Source organism: Phallusia mammillata, chromosome 1, assembly GCF_965637545.1.
Source record: "Phallusia mammillata chromosome 1, kaPhaMamm4.hap1.1, whole genome shotgun sequence".
Taxonomy (NCBI): domain Eukaryota; kingdom Metazoa; phylum Chordata; class Ascidiacea; order Phlebobranchia; family Ascidiidae; genus Phallusia; species Phallusia mammillata.
Window position 1 is genome coordinate 34,219,526 of NC_137252.1, and position 25,566 is coordinate 34,245,091.

General features: G+C 36.6%; 1 protein-coding gene across 6 annotated transcripts in view; it reads right to left on the reverse strand.

Moving 5' to 3' along the window:
- Positions 1-23,490, reverse strand: part of LOC145234003 (spectrin beta chain, non-erythrocytic 1-like) — a 52,162-nt gene extending 28,672 nt beyond the window's left edge. For 2 of the 6 annotated variants that reach the window (XM_080098795.1, XM_080098774.1), the window contains exons 1-12: positions 23,399-23,490; positions 23,179-23,193; positions 18,348-18,446; positions 17,721-17,897; positions 16,827-17,005; positions 16,127-16,293; positions 4,246-4,397; positions 3,181-3,354; positions 2,295-2,467; positions 1,281-1,396; positions 942-1,054; positions 288-417 (exon numbers count right to left, since the gene is read on the reverse strand). In XM_080098795.1, coding sequence (XP_079954921.1) covers positions 288-417; positions 942-1,054; positions 1,281-1,396; positions 2,295-2,467; positions 3,181-3,354; positions 4,246-4,397; positions 16,127-16,293; positions 16,827-17,005; positions 17,721-17,897; positions 18,348-18,446; positions 23,179-23,190 — 1,492 coding nt within the window. In that variant the 5' untranslated portion in view covers positions 23,191-23,193; positions 23,399-23,490. Of the gene's footprint in view, positions 1-287; positions 418-941; positions 1,055-1,280; positions 1,397-2,294; positions 2,468-3,180; positions 3,355-4,245; positions 4,398-7,013; positions 7,426-16,126; positions 16,294-16,826; positions 17,006-17,720; positions 17,898-18,347; positions 18,447-23,178; positions 23,194-23,398 lie in introns of those variants that run through there. The other 4 variants (XM_080098781.1, XM_080098790.1, XM_080098798.1 and 1 more) reach the window with 4 other exon arrangements.
- Positions 23,491-25,566: the final 2,076 nt, after the last annotated feature.

Genomic DNA, 25,566 nt, shown 5'->3' on the forward strand with positions numbered 1-25,566 from the left:
ATAAAACTATGATTGTGACAATCCAGTTAGGTATGTCTGGAAAAAGTCTAGGTGAATTTTATGAGTTTTTAGGTGCAGGGTTATAAAATGCACAATCAATGGCAAAATGTATTTTTTTGCTGTGATAATCTTACAACTTGATCCATAAAAAAACTTTTATTGAAGCAATATCTCCGACCAAATAGAACATTAAAAGTATTTTTTTTATCATTTGTTTTTACAAACGTTACAACAATCCGCTTTGTTTTAAGTAACACCTAAATCGTTTCTTGGCAAAAGGTAATCACCTGCTAGCGAGTTGGCAAAAGTTCGGTCGTTTAGGATTTCTATGGTCTGTTCAATCCACTCAAGCAGGTCAGAGGCGAGAGTCTCGTACTTCTCAACCATTTTGTTGCTCTCCAGGGCATTGTCGAGAACCTGATTGACAACAAGATCGGATAAGGTTTCTCAACAACCACCGATAGTTGTTGAAAACACAGAACTACTTGTATTTTTTGTAACACAAACTTAATACGTAGCAACTTTTCAAAAAGCAGTGTAAGGGTTTTTTTTCTGCTAGGTATTGCACACTTAAGAACAGGGCTTCTCAAACTTTTCTGCTCTGTTTTTTTTTAGAAACGAAATTTCTATGTGACCCTGTGATGGGTATAGCATATACACATGAATAATGTTTAAACAATAAACTTACACATGTATACCATTTATTGTGACATGACATAATGCATGATGTTTTGCAACCCCAAAATTATATTTTGCGGCCCCAATGTGGGTCCTGACCCACACCCTGTTTGAAGGGACTTAGGCCTTTTTTATTTCTTTACCACAATAGTTTGCATTTATTATATTGCGTATAAGCCATTTTCAGCTTTTATCATGAAATTAATGAGGTTTGGGCCCCTGGTTAAGGAATGGGGAAATTAAATATCAAATAAGATACATACCTTTCCAATTCTTTTGCCCTCAACTGCGATAGCCTTCATCTTGGAGAAGTAGTGGTAATATGTCACAACATATGTGATGATGGATTTTTCATCTGGCCTTTCTACCACAATGTCTACAATGCAACACGATAGATATTAATTTCGAGTTCAAAACGTTTCAACAAATACTTTACGAAACAGCATCAAAATAAATAGAAAACTTTTTCAACCAACTGTTTTGCCTTTTAAAGTGGTATGTAATACAAACAGTGGTTTTTCAGAGGCATGACTGTCTTTTAGGCTATTTAGATCAGCAATGTGGAATTATTTTTACTGTGTATGTGTAAACTTAGTCATTACCTTCTGGGTCAAGCAACTTTGCCAAACCCAATTGTTGTTCCGCAACATTGAAAGCATTTTGTAGATTGTGGAGTGCATTGGATTTTTTCAGTGAGTCGTAGTCAATGAGGTCAGGTCTGAAAATACAAAAGTTTGTCACTTTAGTTTATCAACAGAAGAATCTTTCCGTTTTAAGGTCTGTTCTTTATATAAAACAATTTGAGATATTCAAATTAAAAAAAAATTCATAGACATGTTTTGCTATGAGTGCAATTATAGCAGACAATGTTTTTTTATTTAAGTGCTTTCAATCAAAAATGTTTTTTCAGTCCTTGCAAAATTTATGTTTAGGAATTTTGTAGATATCTCATGGGTCAACAATGGGTTGCACAACAACCAAACCAAAATATGTGAAAATTGAATTAAGTTTGAACAACCTTTCTTGATCAAAACCAAATAAACCAGCATTAAAGGAACAAAATTAAAAGCAGGTTATCAAGATAATGATAAGAACTTGACAAAACTGAGTAAAACAGACAATTTAACAACCATAGAGTATTTTGTTTTTGCTGCTAGAGTTTAAAACTGTCCAGCATTTCTATGATAACATGCATAACGTCAGCTTTCATGAGGGAACAGTTTGAATTATTTAGTAGAGAGATGAGAGACACAATGATTTTGGGTTCCACTGAGTATTCATTGCACAGGTATGCTTTTGAAGCTTAAGTGAATGTCCAAGTGTTTGAATAATTCTAAAACCCATTTAGCTCTATGATACCCTGAAACCAATAGCATAAAGCTGTTTTGCTTTTATTAATTTTTTTGTAACAAATGATAGCAAGCTTGTAAATCTTCTTCCTTATCAGTCAAAATGTATTAAAGAAAAAAAGAGTTTCGTGTCATTTTATGTTTCTTTATTGTAGGTTCAGAACAAATGTTTTATACTTCCAACAAACTGTGTTAATTTTTTAAGAAGTTTATCTTAAAATAAAATGCCTTAAACCATTCTGCATAACCGCCTGCCCTGATTTATACCTGTGTTTGTGGATAATAGCATTGAAAGCCAGTCCGTCCCTCCAGCTCGTGGTGAAGTTGTGCACGTTTACGTTGGGGTATCCGGCAGTCTTCATTTGACACCAGAGCAGCAGGGCATCCTTGGCAGATCTTGTTTCTCGGTTGTCTTCTGTCTCAACACTGATGTCTTGGATCTAAATGATTGTATTGAACGTGTTAAAAGAAGTAAGGTTTGAAATGATTGCAGTAAAATGTATTTCTGATGCACAAATCTATAGACGGTCTTGTTAACACCGTCAAAGTTAAAATTTACACCAATAGTTGTATGGGTTACTTTAGGCTGGTGGCCCTAAGCTGGCGTCCAAAGTGTTCATTGGAAAGAAAACAAATAGTGCAGACAATTTACAAGAACTTTAAGTTTTTAAAGCAGGGTATTTGTATTTCAGGGTATTTGATTCTATAGGGTTTAAAAAAAAAAAAAAAAAAACTGTGTCAGTTCAGTAAGCTAGGCCTGTGTAAGTAAATGGGCCACAAATTTGTGAATGACCATGTGAATGTGTGACAATTTAATGATCCACATTAAAAACTAAAACAGTCACAAAGCTTGCACATAACAAATGTATTCTGTTGCAAGCATTCTACAAGTTGCTGTTTTTTGTGCTGTTAATAACTATACCATTTGGTAAAATATTTGCAATAACCCTTTTTCATCACATACAACCTCGTCAGAAGTTTTCCTAAACAGTTACTTTTCAAGTTTGCACCTATTTCTTAAACCTACACATAAACGCATAAATCCTTAAAATGTCAAAGCTAAGTAGTCGACCACAGACGCTACCACAGATGTGTTGTATAGCTCACAACTTACAGCAAGTAAGAAAGTCAGTACAACATAATTTTACTGCACCTGGAATCGAAGAATGATGGTCCATATCAGACCAAGAATAAGTCGGTGGTTGCCGTCCACGATATCGTGCGATCCCATGTTTTCCAAATGCACTTTCTTGCTCTTGAGGAAGTCAAGTGCTTTGGCCACATTTTCGAGACAGTGAATTCGCATTTTTCCTTTTGTCGGTTTGGGCTGCATGTAACAAGGCACTCAAATTTAACACAACATTTTAATCTACCATGTTTAATCATGGTTGGGATGGTTTGTCTTCGGTTTATGAAGTGGAATTTAAGTTTTTTGGGGGTTGTGCCAAAATTAAAAGAAAATTTAATGAGGCATTTTATTTAGAGGGTAAATAAAATTAGCAAAATTTTATCAGGTGTGCGAATTTATGTGTTGAAGTAAATCTAAGATGAAGAGGGGGAAAAAGACTGAGAAAAAAAAACATCTTTCCCAAAAATATTAGTACCAGGGAGTCAAACCGCTTGTTATATGGGTTCAGGTTCGGTTCACTTGGTTTTATTTTTAAGGGTTCGGGTTCGGTTCCGGTTTTTAAAAATGTATATTTTCGGGTACGGGTTTTGTTCCGGTTCGGACAAATTATCCGGTCCGAACCGGTTTGCGGTTTTTAAACCGGTTCAAATTTTGTTCGTTTGAATTTAATTCTACCCATCACATACCTGGCCTTATCAAACTCCAAAATATTTTTGCCCGTGCACTGTTATTTTTGACACGCCCTATAAGTGTTATGTCGCGTATTCTTCAGTGCGCTGTTTTGTATAAAACAGACTGCATTTTTTAATGGTTCGGTTCCGGTTCGGGTCCAACACCAAACAAAATATGGGGTTCAACTCCGGTTCGGGTTTTTAGAAATTCGTAATTAGCGGTTCGGGTTCGGTTCGGGTTTAAAGAAATTAACCGCTCAAACCAGTTCGCGGGTTCGGGTTCAGTTCCGGTTCGACTCCCTGATTAATACCACAAAAAACACAATTGTAATTTTGTATCAAGATGTTTAATATTTAAATGTACCAATCAATAGGTCAAAGTTAAAGCTGAAACATAACGCATAAGCTTCCAACTCACCAATCTTTCTCCAGATAAGATTTCAAGCAGTTTCATGAGCATTTTCCCATCTCGCAAATCCATGTACAAATCCTGAATGCGACATGAAACTCTAACCAGGTGTGAATTCACCCATTTTGTGAAAGTTTTCTTCTGTACAGCTTCACGCTCATCTACAAATTGAAAGTAAAATAGTTCAGCCTAAATACAAAGGTTTAAATAACTGAGAACAGAAAATAGTTCTTGAGAATCAAAATCAGTCGATGGATATACATAGAATATACATACATTTCGCCTAACTGACATCTTTAGTAAACAGTGACCACCAATGACCATGTTGTCTGTTGCAGGGTCTGATACTGTTCAGCATAATCACTTTCTTTCAAGCTTTAAACTAATTTTAAGATGTTTTTGAACTTATATATAAAAGTTTTGGCTGTTTTGTAAGGGCCTTTATCACTACATATAGAGATGTTGAAAACACATCAACAAACATAAGTTTGAAGTAGAGATTCCAGCAAATTAAGTTCTGTAGGAATAACTGTACATTGTGCATGTCCGGTGAAATAATTTAATGATGTAGGACAGCAATAGCATAAGGTCTATAAAGAGCAAAATCGAAGAGTTTTTTTCTAATTTGTACAAAAACTCAATTTAAATAAGATATTTAGGATACTTTTGAATATTATTTAGATGAAATATATTTGATTAAAAACAGTTGCAACACTGGTATTTACCTAAATTAGTAGAAAGTCAAGGACTAAACATTTTAGCAAGGCAGCAATATGAGGTTACAGGACTGAATTGTTTTGTGAATGGGGACACACATCCTAATAACTGAGTAAAAATGCTAGAAGGACGTGATATGGTCCACTGGTGCGCAAAGAAAACAGCGCCCTTGTCCGCCCCGAGCAGCCATACTAATTTCTTTACACGTCACGTCACAATACAAAGGTTTCCCGCCGAAAAAATCCGCGCTAGTCAAACCGACTGGAAGCGAAAGATCGAACAAACAGACGCAACCTCTTACGCTCGGTCGTGCGCAAACGACGGTGGCGATAAGAAAGTCAAATATTAACCAGACTTTGTTGGTTAGCTCTGCCGGTCTCGAGCCGGGAAGGACTAACCCTTAATAATGCTGCCAGTCAGCCTACAACTGTACTTTCAAGTACGGTGTAACTGCAGCTAGTTTTGACTTGATCCACCAATTGTGCCCTCCACTGTTTTGCTCTTCATAGCGTCTTAACGTTGCTCAGATATTTCCAAATTGGTGATTGTTCATGTGCAATTGTGTCGCTATGTTTTTTTTTTCTTCAAGCGAAATGAACTCAAATCAAAAGTTCGTTTTTAAAAACCTATTTTTAAAAACATGACAACGCTAAGACATTATTTTGAATGTATTTGTCACTAAAAATGGCTCCACCCATTACTGTAAAGTCGCAAATTTACGATTTTTTGTGTTGTGTGTAACCATGTACGAGTGCGACAAGCTTATAAAGTTTGAGAACCGCTAATAATGATTTCAGCCAGGAATAGGGTTCTAAAACCATGAAAAATTGTCTATTTTTGATCACAATTTTCTGAAACTTTGGCGTAAATTTTACAATTACGACGTTAACGTTGAGTCCTACAGTTGATTTGTTTAGGTGTGTATTTTCTTACGTTTATAGTTTGTAGAAAAATATCGACTAACTATTCAAATTTCTTGAGGTAATGGAAATGTTAAACGTACGTTGACAAACTTAATACAAAGTAAGCTTTAAAACGATTTTCGGCGGTTAAGTTATACCAGTTTTAGATTAGAGCGAAATTCAGTGTATTGCTTTGGCATTGTCAATAACTGTGTGGAAATTAAGTCAATAACTAGTAATGTTTTTGGCAACACTTTTAACAACTTAAGCAATGTTGTGTATTACAATCTTACAATGCAACACTCATTCAGGTTGTGGTTCTTTATGCAATACTGCATTCTGTATCTGTTTCAAAGAAAAAAAATCACAGTTACGAAGCATTGCAATATAGTTCAGAGCAGTTATGCCCCTAATCTTTCTGGGAATCGCTTCTAGGCAATCGGAAGTAATCGCTACAACGATTTCGTTCCGGTTAGGGAAGCTGTGGTGGAGTGGCGACAAGCACAATGACGCAAACATCACAGCACATTGACTGTAGACACGCCTACAATGCTAAGCCTGGCACTGTCACAAAACTTTGTGGTTCACAGACAGAACCTTATGGAACAAGTTCTGCAATATACAGTGTACAAATCTACAAGTGAAAAACTTTGGCACAAAATGAAAGTTGACTTTGCCTGTCCAAAATGTAGTTGGTCAATGTGAATGTTGACTTTGTTTAGTGATCTTAATAAATTAACAGCTTTCCTTAGATTAAATGCAACCACATTGTTCAGTCGGTGGAACCAAATGAATGTGTTATGTGCTGTTTTTGACCATTCAACAAGCAATGTATATTTTTGGCGGACAAAGGCATTTAACCAAAATGATATTTATGTTTTTCGCTATGGGAATGTACTGTGCATCTATTTTAACACAAAATTATGTCACAATCCGTCCTTGATATCGATTATTTTAGCTTGCTAAATCGAACCACAACCCATTTTCTGTGTACCAGAGGTTCTCAACCGGGTTACTTTGACCCCATGGTTTATATTAGTCAGCACGGAAATAAAAGTGTGCAAAGATAATGTTAAAAAATTGGAGCCATTTTTATCTCCAGAGCCTGGAAAAAGCAGGAGAAAACGGTTGAGAATCGCGAAAAATGCTTTACAATACCTTGTAGTTGCCTAATACGGCTGTCAGCAGTTGAAGGGGCACTTGTAAAGCCGTAGTCTGGGTCGTCAAAAACATGGCTACCACTGCGGCCGCGCGGGGTATTGTGTGAAGAATAGCGACCGCCGGGTCGTCGGGGTGAAACGGGGTCATCAAAGGATTCCTCGTTCGAAATCGAGCTAGATCTCGAACTCCGCTGAGAAATTGCAGCTGCTTGCATTTTCGCTAATCACTCTCTCTGTTTAATCCTTTCCGCCGTTTGGGCGTGAATTCCGGAAATAGTGATAGTAAATCCACTTTTGTAGGCACAGATTTTTGTGGTATTAATCCAATGTTATGAGCATACTAATCCCTACGTTTTAAGCAGCACAGAGGCGCTCATATATTTACACAGGTTATGATGTATTTGCTCTTGTGACCAACAAACGCCCTGGTTTGAACCAAAACACAGTTTTAAAGAACTAACTGTTTGACAAAGACACAAAGTACGCTATGACGTCACAACCCAATCTGTGACGAAACAAAGTTGAGAAGCAATCGATTGTTTTGATTTAATAAAACACCGTACGGTACTGTAACCAGTAAAACGTTATGCAACTCACAACTGCTGTTGTTAATTCAAAGAAAATTTCGACAACTCACAGCTTTTCACTTGCTTAAGACAACAGCCCCCATTTAAGCTCACCACTCTGCCTTAATCAACACAGAAAACCGCTTAAAGTCCGCTGAAGTTTAAACTGGTCATCACAGCGACAGGTGGCCGCATAGCGAAAGTTTACAATTCGGATTGAAATGGAATTGGTGTTTGGAAAGTCGGGATTTTGCTGTCGGACAAAAACTAGCATGAAACAAGGATGGACATAAAGGTCTCTCTCTAAGCCCAAGAGCTCAAGTGCTATCCCGAGTGCCCTTGGTGAACGGTTTTGAATGCAGATACGAGCTTGCTAGTTGTTCTGTATTTTAATTAGACGATATTGCGCCTGAAAAGTTGCTTACTGGCCAAAAGCAATTTTGGATAAATGGCACTTAATCGGTGGTTAACAAGTTTCAACTTTAAGAATGCCGAAAGAAAATTGCAAAAATACTGCTTGCTTTTTCAACACACAATTGGTTGGGATGTTTCCAATTGCACATTTTTATTTTGCAGCCGCACAGGACAAGCGAAACGAAAGCGTCACTAACACAGTAAGGTTTTATCGATTAAACCACCGACCTCTGTATGACCTTGGCACGAACGCGCGCATTTTACAAATCCGGTTGTTTATCAATCGTTAAACGTAAACATCGTTTTATACGAACGAACAAAGCAGTCCTGATACGTAAACTGGGTGCTAAACTTTACCTTAGTATTGGTGAGGTTACAGTAGCAAATTTAAACCTTATCATTTTTTATCCATTTGACAACAAAAATATCTAAAAGGGGCAGAAACATTTGGGTTTTGAAAGCTTAACAAATCCTTAAGCCATCTCAAATCATCCATAACGTATCGTCATTTAACACATCATAGCTGCAAAAACTGGCCAAAACATGTCAGTACAGTACTAACCACAACCCAAGTACTGGCAAACAAATTGCAAGCTAGTCATGTTTTAAACCAACAACCAATAATGTTTACAAAAAGGTCGAAAATACATGACTTTCTAGGTTTTAATGAATCTTACTACTAATCCTCAACTATCCACGGCTATAAAATTAATCAATAACATGTCTCACTAATCCTGCTACAACACAACAGCATCAGCAGCCTAAATAAGTTCTCTGCAATCACAGGGACTGAGCCTACTTATCAATGGAGTCGCGGACCGTACACACCATAAAGTTGTACACATGCTTCAGCAAACCACGGCCATCGAAAAGCAATTAACAGTTGCCAGTTTCCGCTACCTTACAACGCTCCTATTTCTCTCACGCAGTGCAAGGCCAGCTAGCTATATTGGCGCAACTCTAGCTCTCTAGAACCAGTTTTTCCTCCTTTGAAAGTGAGTTAGGTTGCGTATTTGCACTGAAATAGTGGCTATATGACACCTGTGCTCGTGTTACCAACGAAATTGCGAGAAAAATAGGAGTAATATGGGATTTACGATTCAACTTTTGGTTTGACGGTCTGTCGAACGCAGTAATAGCTGTGTTTTTTTTTCTTGCTGCAAACTTCGGCTTTTGTTGGGACAACTAGTTATTTGGTGCATAAGCATGTGCATGTTTGGTTACAATTTAAACATTAAACTTCAAGATTAACTTAAGAAAGTTTTTGGTAGATTTGTGATGCAGACCCTGGCTTTACTATTCTTATACTAGCAAGAACTTGCATAAAAATCTTCGGGCAAAAAGGCTTGAACATAGTGTTTAAAGAAACTCATACATTGATATTTACCAATTTTCCAAACACAAACTACACTTGTGTTGGCACCAGTCTGCACAACTAATTCAAAAATACCTGTTTTAAATCAGCACATAATATGCTTTTTGTGTTAAATTGGCATCTGTCTGGAAAACAATCCAATGTGGTAAATCACATTACAACATCAGTTGGTTGGTATTTACATGCTTTGTTTTCATGGAAAGTTAAAATTCAAACCTTTCACTGATTTTCAACTGTCCTAGCTGTACTTGCGTTCAAAGAGCTTTAAGGCAAATTAAACACTTTCAAATTGCTTGAAATTTCTACATAACAGAGAAAACATAAAACCACAACTGCCGTAGGTTACATTTCTGTCTAACATAAACCACATTACATCCAACCATCCCGATTTGACCTCGCCTACACAAACTACCCGACTTCAACCAATTGCATTCGTCGCTTCTATCCAGCAATAGTTGAACACAGTTGTTTCAATAATCACAAAATCGATTGAACGAGTTCGACAGTAACGAACAGATCGACGTGTATTGCGATTTCCGAACGCCCTGCCTTGCTCCATGCTGGCACAATTGAGTGAGAGAGGTTACAAAGAGCACAATGGCCGACGTTTCCATACAAAACAAATAGCGGTTCACTCGTGAGAGCAATTCGGGTTCTGAGCGCTGTAAGAGCTGCTGGCCGTTCTTGGCTGTTCAGAATAATAGACAAACGATTGTGAATTGAGTAAATAACAGGCTATTCATGCTGGAACTATTGTGGGGTAGTTTGGAGCAAATCTGAGGCTCTAGTGTGAAGATTGATCACGAGAAATGTAAAAGTTGGCGAAAGTGAAAACAATAGTGACAATTTAATTATCTGATCTTATTACAGGAAAACGAGTGGATAGGCACTCGCTTTTGCTGATTTAAAACGCTAACAGTTGTGACAGAAGAATATCAATTGCGACACCCTTTTTATAAATGGAAACGCCTATAAAAAGTGGGTCTTACAACCTTCCTTTATTTTTTGTTATACTTTGCAGTTCGCTACCTTAGTCCTTAAATCTAGTAGTTTGTCTGTTGCTAACAAAAGTTGCATGGATATTTTTTTCGTTTTACACACATTACAGGTTCATTAAAACATCCGTAAAAAAAAACACCACGTTAGTAGTAACCTTTTGCGCTTTAAAACCATTGCAGCAAAATCCCAGTCTTTTTAATTATGATGATAGAAATATATATTTCGCCAATTCGCTAAAATCCGTTCGTTATTCAACCTTTTTTGCATAACATGACACGAAGTGCAAATCACACACACACAAACACTCACGGTTCTCAAAACCCTAAAAATACGCATAACAAAGGCATTTTACAGGTCTGCAATCTAACAAAACGCAAGCACCACATGAATGGCGTTCAATCAAGACATATCTTTCCGTTGCTGTCCTTTTTCGACTAACAGGAGAGCCACACAAAATATATGGGAATACGTTTTCTTACAGACACAAGCAAAACGACAAAAAACATTCAACATGTCTTCATCTCAACTCAAGCGGGTTTCCGAGCTAGCATACTTTAAGATCCTGCTATAATATTTAAATTAGTTTTAGGTTGCGAGACGTTTAGAATCTGCACACTATGCTACGTAATTCGTTTGTTTGTTAAAAATGGCCCACCATCTTTTACTGCTTTTGCCTACGTTGTTAAACAGTAAAAATAACACACATGATTTAAAACGTACGCCTATTTAGGTGCGCAAACGCTACTAATAAAAAATCACCTGTCGGAAGCCATCTTACTACGCCTGCCAAAAATCGTAGGAACACAACATAACGCCTAACAAAAAATCTAGTTGTCGTTCACACACATATAGCAGCTAAGTCAGGTAGCCATCATTTTATTCAGCAACGCCCATCCTCACTAATACAACATCTCGCCAATCAAATTCAGCGAAGCGCGAACGAGCTATTTAGAATCTTGAAATCAATGCCTTGTCACGTGACAGCGCCGGGTCAGTTACACAAAAGACCTGCTTACGTAGCAGTGACGTCAACCACAACACTGGCACAGAAATTAAGGAATCTTGCAGTAGTAGCACCTGCTGAGAGGCTGAGCTATTGTGAAGTGGCTCGCGTGACGGTTGCTGACAAGAATATTCTGCTACTTTTGCATAAGTTTACTGCAATTTTGTGATCTATGGTAGTTCAACTTTTCATGATCATACACACAAGCTCCCTAAATGCACTGGGGATATATGTGAGCAACATTAAATGTTCACGCGGTTGCCACACATCAGTTAATGTGCAGCATAGATTTTTGTGTGTCTGGGCTTTCACACAAGCTCCCTAAGTACACTGAGGACCACTTTCAGCAACAGTGGATGTGAATTCTGTGGCCACATACAACTTATGCGCAGAAAAGATTTTCATGTCTACGCAATGCGTAACGATACTGGCCTGCTGCAGATTGTTCAGAATTGCCTGTAGCCTGTGCAAGCAGCGAGTATCTTTACACGCACAACAGAGGGATTCGATGCAGCAATGTGATAAGCAACACAAAATCAATGTTTGCCACACGATAGACATATTGGTTTGTCATGGCCTGACAGAATTATAATAATATTGGATTGCCCAAAAGCATTACATTCACCTGACACGCAGTTACGAATCAACTGAAAAAATACCAGTTCACATGTATAATAGACATAGAATGAATCAACATGAAAAATGGCTCTATTTTGGCATTTAAGAAAATCGCAATTACCTCGTGAAGTCGCTGGAACGAATTGAATTTCCTTAAATTGGACTTTGACGTTTCCAACATAGATCACCTAATTTCACAAAAGTAACTTTAAATTATCAACCAAAATAAAACGACATCACTTCGCCGGTGGTTAAGTTACGGAAAAACTGGTTAATGCGGATTTTTATTTCAATTCTATTTACGGTGCATTTCCAGCAGGTCACAAGCCCGCAATTTGCGTGGCGCGTTTCTGACTCCGTTACAAGCAAATTACAGTCAAATGCCCAACGGTCTCACAAAAATGCGCGTCCCTTTGCGTCCATGTTATCGATTCTCTAATTTTGACGGCAAGAGGAATGACAGCGGAGCTAACACAATATATATTGTTACCGTGACTAATTAATTTACAAAATAGTTCTGCACGAAAGAAAATGGTCCTGTATCTTTTCAACGATCTACAACGAAAGTAAAATATTCGCACTGTGGAATTAAATACGGGCCTTATTGAAAGATGACTTAACTGAACAGGATCTTAGGTCAAAATATTTAAGTAACGAGATGACATATTACATGCAGTAAACCTCGGTGAATTCAGGCACGTTTGAACCAATGTCCGAACTATACGAAGATCCGGGTTAACCGATGTCGATTAGTTAAAGCCTTACCACATTGCCAATCATTTGTACCTTAAGTTTTGTCCGAATTAGGCGAATACCTGTATTAACCGAATCCGGTTTTACCCAGGTTTACTGTACTTTAGTGCCAATTTCGTCCACAATTGCTTCATGAAATTGATAACAAATCCGTACATACGCAATATTTTTAGGCAAGGTTTTCGGACAAAGTAACGATCAACATAAACAGTACACAGCTATGGGCTAACTCAAACCGTCTTCTAACAATTTTCAACATTAGTTGATCCTAAAACGAAGTGTGTAATGTAGCGGCTTTGCAAGCCTGAACTGGTGAAATATTAACTAATGGAGCAACGATAGAGTCGAACAATACAGGGCGTACAAAGCTCTCATATTCATTGCCACGTTTTTCTTCAAATTTTCAGCTGTAAAACCCCAGAGGCCTATTCAAGGTCGACTGGGGTAGATACAATTGACGCACTTTTTAAAGTTTAGTGAACATTGATGTTTTTATGTGACGGCTGTTCTCAAGGCTAGGGGTGACAGTGTTTTTACTGTGTTTTTAGTGGGAACTGGTTCCAAACAGGGACAAACTTAAATGCAATAGATGACTGTTGTGTTTCGCTTAAGAGCAAACTTATAATTGCATTTATGTACCTTTTTATACGAACAAAATAGCGGGCGGTAAAAACGGCCTACATCAAAGATATTGTGCAAATGCTGCTGCGCTTCTACTTCTTTTCACCTTTTTCAAGTTTTACAATCGATTTGCACTGTAGTAGCACGAGTCATAAGAAAACAAAACCATATAAATATAAAATACAAGACAAAACTAAAAACATTTTCGACAAGCATTATAGTAACAATATAAGTAACATAGCCTACTGATGACACCAGAAAAAAACATACAGAAATTGCCAAAATTGGAGGAACCCTGAATCAACGGAAAAAATTAAAGACTACAATAACTGTGCGACGAAAACACCTCGACTTTTAAACCGTAATCATTAATGCAAAATCACAGTAACAGTATAGACAGCTGCAAAGTTTAGAGTAAAATACACGCGCAAAAAAACCGTTGGCTTTAAACCAATGCCTAACCCATTTTGCACTATCATGGTCTATTTCAACACAACTAATACTCTATCTACTAGAAAAACATGAACACTGCAATACCCTAACGAGACTCACATAAAATAACGGACAATAGTCGAAAAAAGGGCGTTAAACTGCGAAACGGGGGGTCTGGGGAAAATGTAATGATTAACCAGCGATAAAAAAACGCTGAGAATAAGCTGGGAGGTGTTGGTTCAAGTAGGAAAACGTCAACCTTCGGCCTATTGGAATCAAACAACGCTGTGGTGAAGCGATCGATTATTAACGACTAACAGTAGTTTAGATTGCGCGGGATCATAACTATGACGTCATGATTTCTAATGTTCAAAGTTGGGGGGTTAATTGGGGGGCGAGTTTTTAAAAAGCGATTAAAGGTGTTTAAGCAACTAAGTCTGTTTTTACAGGCGTTTTTCGCCCAATATAAGCGACTTTAATTCTATTATTGCAGCGTCATGCTTGCGTCGCTATGTAAATGTTGTCTTTGGCAATGTTGGAAAAACGTATAAAACATTGAAAGCGGTAATTAAAGAGAAGCGGGATGGAAAAATTGCTCCATTAGGATGAAAAAAGTTACAACAAAAATCACGACCTCCAATGAACACATTCTATAAGCGTTCGTGTTTTACTACGTTGCATAAACTTATCTCAAAACGGCCTTTTGTAAAATAACAACTTTTTTTACACCCCAATCCTAATTCCACTTACCCACAGCAACGTAACTAATTGCAATGCGCTGTTTTCAGTATTTCATTTGCAGTGTTTGCATGTGTAAGGTTTACACAACGAGGTAGCCCGTAAAAAGTAGTCTCTAAAATAATATATTCTCATAAAGGTCAACCTTTTCTGAATAACAGTGTCTGCTCAGACTAATGAATGTAAAGCCCCTATAAGATCCGACTGTGGTGAGATTCGAACCCATGACGAAAGATTTTTGTTTTAATTTTCACATTTTGTGTCTCAACAGTAGTCAAAAACGCCAGAAACTAACAACCTAACCCAACCAAATACAAGCCACGTTTACGACAACGCCCCCAAGCGGATTGGGCTTAACCTTGACTGTAAAGTACATCCGTTGCTCCACCAACATAACTACTTCAAGTAGAACATTGAGAGCACTCGATTCAAAAGTTTCAAAGCCATACAAGTGGCGAGTACATGAACTGTAAAGTTGCACGAGCAACGATTTAAGCCAAGCAAAAGAACTTCGACGTTTTCTGGTTTTACGACAGAGTGTTTGTTACGCTTTAGGGCAATTATTATTTTTTTCAGACATTTTAGGCTTTGAACTATTTTTGCCTTAGGAAAATCATTCGTGGTTTGAATGAAAATTTAAAGAAGTACAAACTGTATTGAGTTGAAAAAGTCGCAACAAGACATGAAACTTTCACTACCTTTTTTCTTAAAATTCCTTTTTGTTCCCTAACTACAGGAATTGGAGGGGGAAATGATTGAAAAGTTCTGTACAATATTTTCAAACATCAGCCGATACACAAAGACATCGCAGCAAACTCCGTACATGCTTCGCAACTTTTCGGAGAATCAACTGAACAGCTTACAAAGAACTAAGGCTGCCGTAGAATTGACATTTTAATTATAGGGTTTAGTCGAGAGCTCCGTACTCTTCATTGAAAAGCCTTGTGCACAATGCAAACGATATATAATGCATTAGGAGGCAAGGCATTCACATTAAGGATACAAGCATGCTAATCTTTAATCGCATGTTGCACAAAAAGATTATCTAACAGCAGGGGCAAAAAGTGGACATAAATTTGTCATCGGCAAATTAGTATATATGTGTGTTTTAGGGACAGAAAGTTAGTTGTTGTTGCAAAATGTTTCTAGAAATGTTTTTTTCAGGGCATTGGGGTACGATTTACACAATTGTCTGTAAATATAAAAAATCTAATGTTTTACTGTACCTAGCACTTTCCTGTTGCGTCTTGCTTTGAATTAACATATTAATAGAATGAATGAGCCTGTTTCCTAAACTTGACAAACTAGAATGAATTGACTATGTGTAATTTCTCTTCATTGAGCTACATCGTTGTGGTAATAACCAGCATATATTTACCCATGAGAACATCGTACAAATGACAGTGATAATGTGGATGAATTCTAACGTGGTCTCAGGATGAATTCTAATGTATTCTTTGTTAACAAAATAGTTCCTCGCCGTGAATTAATAAATTCGAATTTTGTTCAACTCGTACTTTCACTGAGAATGTCCGAGTAGTGCGTATTAGCAAAGTTAAATGGGAAACATTGTTTTTTTATATTACGCTAACCTGCGAGTGCCTTGATGCGATTCTGTTCGAACTGACGAGCTGAGCTGTTATCCAAATCCTCATCGTCTTCATACTCGGCAGTATCCCACCTCTTATCAATATATTCCTCCATATCGTATCCCAGATCTTCGTTGCCATTATCAACTGCAGTCTTTTGCGCTGTTTGTCTAAAAAGTACGTGTTTAGAAAGAAGGATAGATGAAAAATGAAAAAAAAAACTGCTGACAGCGCGAATAAAAATACCAACAGTAAAATCCAACAGTAAAGCTGTAGAACATACAATTTAAAACATCTTGCAAAACCAAACAGTTTTGGTCAAGTCAAGGGAATGCACATTTCACCGATCTGTATGATTAGTTCCAGCAGTTAACACCCGACGGTGCTTGCTGGGGCAAAATTTAAACAATGCTTTTCAATAATTGTTATAATTTAAATCCAGATTAAAGAAACGAACGAATTGGTTAACTTTTAGCAGGTTGCAAATAGGCAGGACAATTTCCTCTACCAGGCTCTTGTCTTCAAACTGAGTTGTAAAGTTTTTAGGTTTTGGCCGGAATTCAAATCAAGGAACTGGCGACTTTTTGAGTAAAAATCGCTTTTACAAACCACACCTATACCTTTTGCTGCAAGTCTAACCCTATTTAACAACGCTAAGACAAAAAAATCGACTTCTCAAATCCAACGAACATCAAAGACTTACGGGGAAACAGCAGAAGCTGCGTTAATCTCGAACTTTCTACTTTGTTGGACTTCACCGGCCATCTTAGATCGCACAACTTGCTCCTCAACTCCACCAGATTCGGGAACTAAGTTGTTGAGGTCGTCACGTGCAACGTTGTCCAGCTGCGTCGAAACGCCACCACTCTGAAATGTGGTCGACTGCGAATAAGCGAACATGAATTGCGAGAATGCGGCTTCAGTTTGCTTTGGAATTTACAAGCCGCTTGGGAGTGCTTTGGTGGAAAGTTGAGCCGCAAAGCAACGGAAAATGTACAATACTACCTGAGTGCTGCTGGTAAAATATTCTGATCCATCAGTGTAAGCGGGTTTGAAATTCCCGGCCATAACCCGACTTTTTGTTTGAAAGCCCGAACTTGGCCCGAATCGTTTTTTGTTTTAAAGCTCAAATAGACCCTTGAACTGTACGAATTATACGATAAGTACGTTTTATACAACTCGGGTAGCAATTTTGATCTTAGTTAAGCTTTTTTAGTTATTTTGAACCCCCCAAATGTGCTAACTGTATCGACACATTAGGGGCAGATACGTTGAAAAGTTTAAATGATTTTTTCACTTATGAAGCCGTAAGTTATATCGAGACGTATAAGTTAGAAGTTGGCAACGATTATTACTAATTAATTTGTAGTTTGGAAGTCAACTGTCTCTCAATTTCTTTATCCCATAAAACATTTTGTCTCATGATAGAACGTGCCATGCTCAGTTTAACTTGCAGTGTATCTTAATGTTATCGATAAAAACGTTTTTACACAGACGTTTAGGACGTGTCAACATAGCATCCAAAAACATATAAATAACACATTTCTAATAACAAAAAGTATACAAAGGTGTAATAAACATAAATTAAAACACTAACTTGGCTTTGTCCAGTGAAATATTGTCCTTGGGAGATTTGAGTAGATGTAAAATGTGGTCCACCTTCAGTGGATGAGCTGACAGTATGAACTTGTCTGCTTACTGTTTTAGAAGATGAGTGGTAGTGTCTCACCGATGATTTTGTTTCGATCACTTGTCTATTAGATAGTTCCACCTGCAATAAAAACAGTTACTCATATAAATTGCAGAAATTTCTGAAGCAAAACTTCAATCTAAGTTGAAAAACTTAAATTGTTACATAAAAATTTAATAGAACATGAAAAAAGCGATTTAGAAAGAGACCAAAAGTGTAAAGAAAAAATTTGATTATTCTGACAATTTTGACTTGAAAGTTATTTTTTCCTGAATCATTTCTTGCTCCTATATATTTTACCAAATATGCTAAAAACTTTAATCTGCATTGGAGAGTGTATAAATTAATTAGATTTGGCAAAAGTTATCATACACAAAAACCTGCAACATAATAAAACATGAAAAAAAAACAATTTAGAAAGAGACTAAAAAACGAGATTATTCAGACAACTTTGACTTAGAAGTTATTTTTTCCCATTTTATATTTTTTTTTCTTATATTTTTTCACCAAATATGATGAAGAATCAAGACTCACTGTTTGATAAATCGGATTCAGGGCTTGCAAGTGCTCTGAAGAAACATGATACGTCCCTCGAGGATTGCCTTGTTCGTCCAATTCCTGTGAAACCTGCTCCTAATTAACACAACAGGTGCAATGAGACCTATTTCATCACTACAGAAAGCTTGGAAATTTATTATTGAGCATAAGCATATGAGTTACATGTTAGTAGGTTATATAATTTTAGAATTTTGCCAGTAAAATCTCAGAAATTCACTGTTTTTTTCTATCAGGACACCTTAACAGGCACATTTACATGCGATTAAAGGTAGTTTTTAAGTTGAATGTCTTAAATAATGTAAAAATGTATCGTACAACCCACATTCACTTCATTATAACACATAACTACTGGTTTAGGCTAAGATTGGTGAATGTCTCTACCATGGATTGAGTTACAATGTAATCAAAATCCTTAATCTAGGTTTGTAAGAGCTAAAACAATAGCAAGCATAAACAGACATGCCTTTACAACATAATCACATCTAAACACAACTTCATTCAACAACACCAATGCTTTGATGTTACACTACACACACTGATTTGTTCAAATCATCAAACCGCACCTGCGCTAAGACTTTCTAAGACAATCCTAACAATTTTATGTGGGCAATTTAAGCAGTTTTATGTTAATTTTTAAGACTAAATTTCAGTAACGTTGAGTTAAAGTTTAAATGGAAAACATATTTTTAACGAATTAAGACTGCGCCAATATACACTTAATGACGAATTAAAAACGTTTTTAATACTGCTTCCACAGTCTAATATTCTGCAAACGGCTACGAAAAAACGTTACTGCAAAAATGTCTGCACTATTTTTTTGCGTTTAACTGCTTAAAAACGCTAAAGTAAGTACAGCCAACTTGCTTGCGTTGACTTTCATTAACAAAAGACATGCAAATGTGCAAGGAAACGCGGTTGGAAAACTCAGTTAAGTGTTCCAATTAGGGTAATGGGTTTACTGCTGGAGAGAAGAGCTCTCAATTGCGGCTCGACTGGACGCCGTAAGGACGAGTTCATCTATCACAGTATTCCGGACTACAAAGCTATCACGCTGTCCAACGAATGCAAGGATTGACCAGAGCCACCCAGCGCTAAATGGTCGGTAAAAATGCAAATATTGGGATTAGAGTTGAGTGATAACAGTGTGTTACCAAATCGATTGTTTTCAATATTGATTTTATTGACAAACAATGTGTTTTTTCTGTCGTTTGTGGTTTAATATAAACTTATGCAGTTGTTGGCACGCGCGAGTAAAACTTTAATAAAACGTCCGAAATCGGCAAATTGTGGCGTAATTGGTCTTAAATGAAAATGTAGACTTCCATTATTCCTATTTCGTTTCTGAACGTTTAAGGTTTCTTCATGATAATGATTCCTTAACAATTATTTTCTATTTTATGGAGGGGCTCGGCGTAAAAAGCAAATAAACAAACAGATAAATTTTATGTCGGTCGAGCTACCATGCGCGAAGAACATAAATCATTGCTGTTCTGCCGAAAAGACGAAGTGTCAAGCCGCAAAAATAGCGGGTTTCAACGTGCAACCAACCTGAAACCAACCTTGTGTTTAAGTTAAACATTTTTGCTGAAACAAATAGTCGATTTTTGCGTTGTGTGTTAAAGAACACATGCACGAATTACGGGTTTGTTGCCATTAAACAAACCTCCACTTTACTTCGACAGAAACCTAAGAAGTTGAGTTGGGTTTATTTCGCGTGGTAAACGAAAACACAGCCACAATATCGCTCTAAAACAGTGGTTTTCAACCGTTTTTTTTCGGCGGCCCATTTTAGCAACGCGATCTTAATAATGACCCGCCTTAAAAAGTTCATCGTTTTTTTGACAATAACCAAATTAAAGTTTGATTTTATCCACAAAATGGTCTTAGCTTGCTAGTTATTACATCTATTTTAATGCGCCTTGTCCAAACCGCGTAGCGTCTATTTTCCTATAGGCAAATAATTTTGCAGCTTCGATTTTTCTGCCAAATTTTGCTACTTCAATGAGGTTTCTACCCGACATGTAAGAAACAATATTGAATCTGTACGTGAAGTCAGGCAATAAAGCGTATCTTTCATCTCTCTACCTCGTACATCACTCACCGGGATCTCGTATTGGAAAAGAGCAAGTGACGACTGACGGGCATAAAATAGTATGTGGTACTGTATCAGGAAATCTCTGTATATCGTATTCAATACGATGCAAGGACATCAATTAAGGGTTAGGTATATTTATGTTTAACGTTTGATCCCAGAAAGTAAAGAACGCTGCTGCAAACTTGTAACGAGCGCAACTTGCAATATAGGTGTCAAATATATCAATTCCAAGGCGTTTAAAGTACTCACTCTTGACCAGAATGGTGAAACACCAACCTTATGGAATGTCAACCTATACAGTTTGAAATATGTATGTCTGAGCTGTCATACAACATGCTAAATAACTTGGGGGGAAATGTAGCTGCATTGTCTGCTAGATTAGGAAATAAGGTAACTTCGAAAATACAATTTTATGTTCACAAAGTGTCTTGAACGTGTGTTAATTCAAGCGTAAAGTCGTTGTCGCGCAGTAAAGCGTGTTATCGCAAAACAGTACAACTCCAGTTTGCCGCAATTTGAATTCACAGCGATTTGTTTTTGACTCAACAAACAACAGTCGCACACTGCCAACCGGACTATGTCGAATTCCCAAGTGCCTCGTATCTTGAAGCGGGAGTGGCCGACACGTCAATCACGAGATAAGCTCTCTGTGTGCTAACATGCTGAACTGTACCAAGAGGTTAAACGCCAACACACAAACGGAAAACTCGCAGTTAGGCTGTTGCAGAGGTCAACGCCAATTAACGCTACTCGCCCTTGTTATTACCTCGTCTTGTGACATCACACACTGGCATTGTCTAGTCAAGCACGTGACTGAGATTGTTTATGTTTAAATGGCGCGAAAACAAGTAACTGAACTCTGCCACGAGGTAGTTAGTACCAGTCGTGCTAGAATAGGCGTAAATATGTATTTTAAGGTTATTCATTCTAAACTTACAGTCGGTGAAACGTAAAATTATTGTATGGGTATGAATGCAATATGACTATCACGCCTTTATTTTCAATTTCGTTTCTCTTTATTGACTTTGGAAGTTATGTGTGGGGTAACTTTTTAAATGTGGCTGAGTTGACGTGTTTCGTTTTCAAGTTTTAGAAGATTAATCGTTTTTTGTTCAACTTTAGTTTACCGATGACAAACTAAGTAAAAAGAAATCGAAGATATTTAACAAAACAAAAGATCAAACTTAGCTTACTAAGACATAATATCTATCTTAATAAAGTCAGGAACGCACAGATTAAAATGCAAAGGACAATGTCAAGGATTAGCGAAACAGCCTAGCGCTTTTTCTGTGCAAAGCCGCCATACAAAGACCCGCTGTGTTCGACCGCTTCAGTGGGCAAAAATCGAGCGACTACTTGCATCGATCCACGAAAGTATAGCAAACCTCTCCAGTCACGTGACTCTGGTCGCTTGCATTATTCATGCGCCTGTGTTACTGCATCAAGAACCCAGCAACTCAACTACCGCCTCTCCCAACTGTTGAATATATTTTGGGAGTGTGGCACAAGCTGTAGAAAATCTAACAGTTTAAACAACCATGTTTACCGTGAAATTCAAGCTTGGTAAACATTTGTGTTGCTACCATTTCTTTCACCAAGCGAAATACACTGAACCCATAAACATTTCTTAGGCAAATCTAGATACATGTTTAGTCATGTAATATACCCTCTAAGAAATATTTTATAAAGGGCCATCACTACTCTGCTTGAAACATATTGTGGTAAAAAAACTACAAAAACTTATGTTTAGTTTTTTTTTAGATAAATAATTCAAAATCTATTTACAATTCTAAATTCAATTTGATACTTTTAATCAACAGCAAATAGCAAAAAATGTTCCACAGTATCAACGATACAATATGATTAATACTTCAATCTTTAGTGTATCTCATCTACTCTACTCCGCTGATCAATTAATACAGGCTGCTGGAATTTTAAAAGGCCTTTAAAAATGGGCATATTACCAGTTTAATGACCAAAGCAAACAGCTCAATACCCTTTGCCTTCTACATTGTTTAAATAAAATACCTAGCTACAGATTGGTTGCGGCCCAACACAAACACATAGTAACGCACATAATCACCTCCTGCTGGGCAATGCATGCACAACATTCAACACTCAGGTAAAAAAATGTGCAATTTTGATACATGGTATGGCAAAAAATAAATTACAGAACAACACCACTTATTAGTTTGATCAAAAGCAACAATAAAAGAGAGATGGTATACAGTTAATTTTGCACTCATGATGACAACAGTAATTGTTGACAGTTTGCAATAAAATCTATATTATGTACAAGCCCTGCAATTATGCACTTGGTTAAGCACTTGCCAAATGTTTTGAGTGTATCAAATGCCATCGAGGTATTAACACCATTTAGCTTAAACAAGACATATATACTATTGTTTCCTGCCTAACACAATTCAGGAAACGTCTACCAACCAATTGAGGAACAAATATAGGATATATATATTTTACATATGTATCATTCACATACACAACCAAGCAAGCAACAAATAAACAAGCACACCAAAAAATGTTTCTTTAGCCACCAATTAAAGCATGAAAACAAATTCTAACTTATTGCTCTTTGCCAATAAGTAAAAGTTGTTCCTTTGTTTTGCAGGTTATGTACATTTAAGCGACAAAAACAATGATGCATTTTTTGTTTACTACAATGAAGCAACATGTATTGTTTGTTTTTTTACTTACAAACTGCTCCATAATCTGTGATGAAATAAGATTCTTCAAAATAACTATAATTTATCACTAAAAATTTTTTATTTTACTTTGCTACAACAGGTAAACCGATATAACATCTTTATTGGGTATATAAATAAACAAAGAAATATATCAAACTTGTCATAAAATATAAAAATAAACAAAATATATATATTTATTAAAAATCTGAAAAAATAAGTAAAAAACAAACCTTTGGTTCAGCAGCCTTTCAAATGCAGTTTTTTCTTGTTAATTTGGAATTTTGTCAGCACAGACTAATATCCTAACATAAACAAAATAAAAAAAAATTAAAACAGATTGTGGAAGAAAATATTATTTACCTCAGCTTTTATTTTAACCGTACATATTTGGAACAGGAACAACAATTGTTATTTACAAAAACCGGAATAAATTGCTTTGCGTTATCATAAAGAAGCTAAATCTTTGCTTAGACAATTTAAGCAAACATTGGGTTTGGCATCTAGCCACAAAACAAATAAAATCACTGGATGACCACTTTTAACTGTTGAGGCATTGTACACAAACCCAAGTGTACAATTCACTCCAAATTATTCTACTTTACAAGCAAAGAAACCACTAATTGCACCATTAATTTTATTTAATTTTGCAAGAAGTCAGAAACCAAACTGTTTGGCAGTATAAAATTGTGGCTGCAAAGTGTAATTTTTGAAGAAATATAACAATCATTATCAGTAAAGTGGTCCCTTGTGCACAAATAATTTCATAAACAGAAAAAGTGTGAAAATTTAACAGCAATAAAATTTTTTGTTCATATTGCGACCAAGCAAAAATTATTATAGACCTGAAATCCCTTTATTTATGGAAACATTTCACCAAAAATTGCTTAAAACTAAAGCTGTATTATGCTTTTTAAGCTTTAGCCTGAACCCTAAATGCTACTGCGCAGCGTGCACTTGCAGCAAAAACTCAATCTATAAAGTCTCTTAAAAAACTGATGTTTGTGTCAAAAAAAAACTAAAAATGCGATTTTTTTTTCTACCCCAGCATATAAACACGAACAAAATACTAAAATTCATCATTTAAAGTGTAGCAGATAATTCCAGACGAAAACTCATTATGCAGACGCCTCTTACAACAAGCACGCTACTCAACTCACGTCCATCAAATCAAATCTCACAACCTTTTGTCTATCAAGCGAACTCTTCACTTATTTTTACCCGCCCAAAAACAACTGCATCAAAATGCCCCAACAGCACCGTCTAGCGGCACAAGTTTTTCCGGTTGCTGAGAACTTGCTTAGTTGCTTGCGTATTTAAATTTTAAAAACCGTAGTATATATGAGCATGATGTTTCTTCTGTAAAGTGCTTTACCCAAAAACAAAACTGTGACCTAAACTTTTAGTTCTTTATGACTTTCTAAACTTAAGCAACTATAGTTTACACACACGAGCAAAACTGATTTATTTTAATTGTATTATTTTGTTCACGTGAAACTTTACGCAACAAACATAGTAACACTTTACGGTAATGTTACACTAAAAAGCGGAACAATTAAGTTGTTGTTGTTGTTTTTACTTTAGTAAAAATAATTACACAAAAGTGTTTTGAGAAAGACACAAGACAGGGTTCTGATACCTTCCAACTCAAGGAGGTTGTTGTATTGCGGCACCTCTCAAATATGTTATGTACCCTGCGTCAAAACAAGGCTTGTAATATCTTAGAGCAAACGGGGCCAACATGTTGTTAGTTATCACAGTTCAAATACGCAAACACGTCAGTACCGAAATGTTTCATAAATGTTGCAAAACACGTGCAAGACAAGTTAAGATGGTTCATACAGGGGAGATGCATAAGGTAGGACAGCTTAATGCCAGTAAAATCTGTATGCAGACAATAAAGGCAGTGGTTCTCAACATTTTAAAGCATGCGGCGCAATAAAGAACTAAAACTTCCTTTCGCGGCACACTTCGCAAGTAAACATAACAAAAGTTGTTCAAAGAATGATAATTTTCAACTTTATTATGATGGTTTAAGATGCCCGGCGCACAGTTTGAGAACCACTGCAATAAAGTATCGCTTTTTGTGCTTGGAAGTGTTCTGGAATTGCGAAGAAAACATGTGTTACTGTAAAAGTGCAGTTGTTTGGTTGGTAGGTTGAATATTAGAGTGAGTATCATTTTCCACAAAAAAAAAACGTTTTAAGGTAAAACGTTTTTTTTTTTTCGATAACAAACTATATATAAAATGACGTTTATTTATACTAAACATTTCGTAAACAGTTTATGCCATTGTCTTAAAAATAAACATTAGGAAAGCGAGAATGATCTCGTGAACAACAAATTGTGTGTAATTATGTAAATCTAATGGCTGTATTATGATTCTACCCTAAGCACGTTT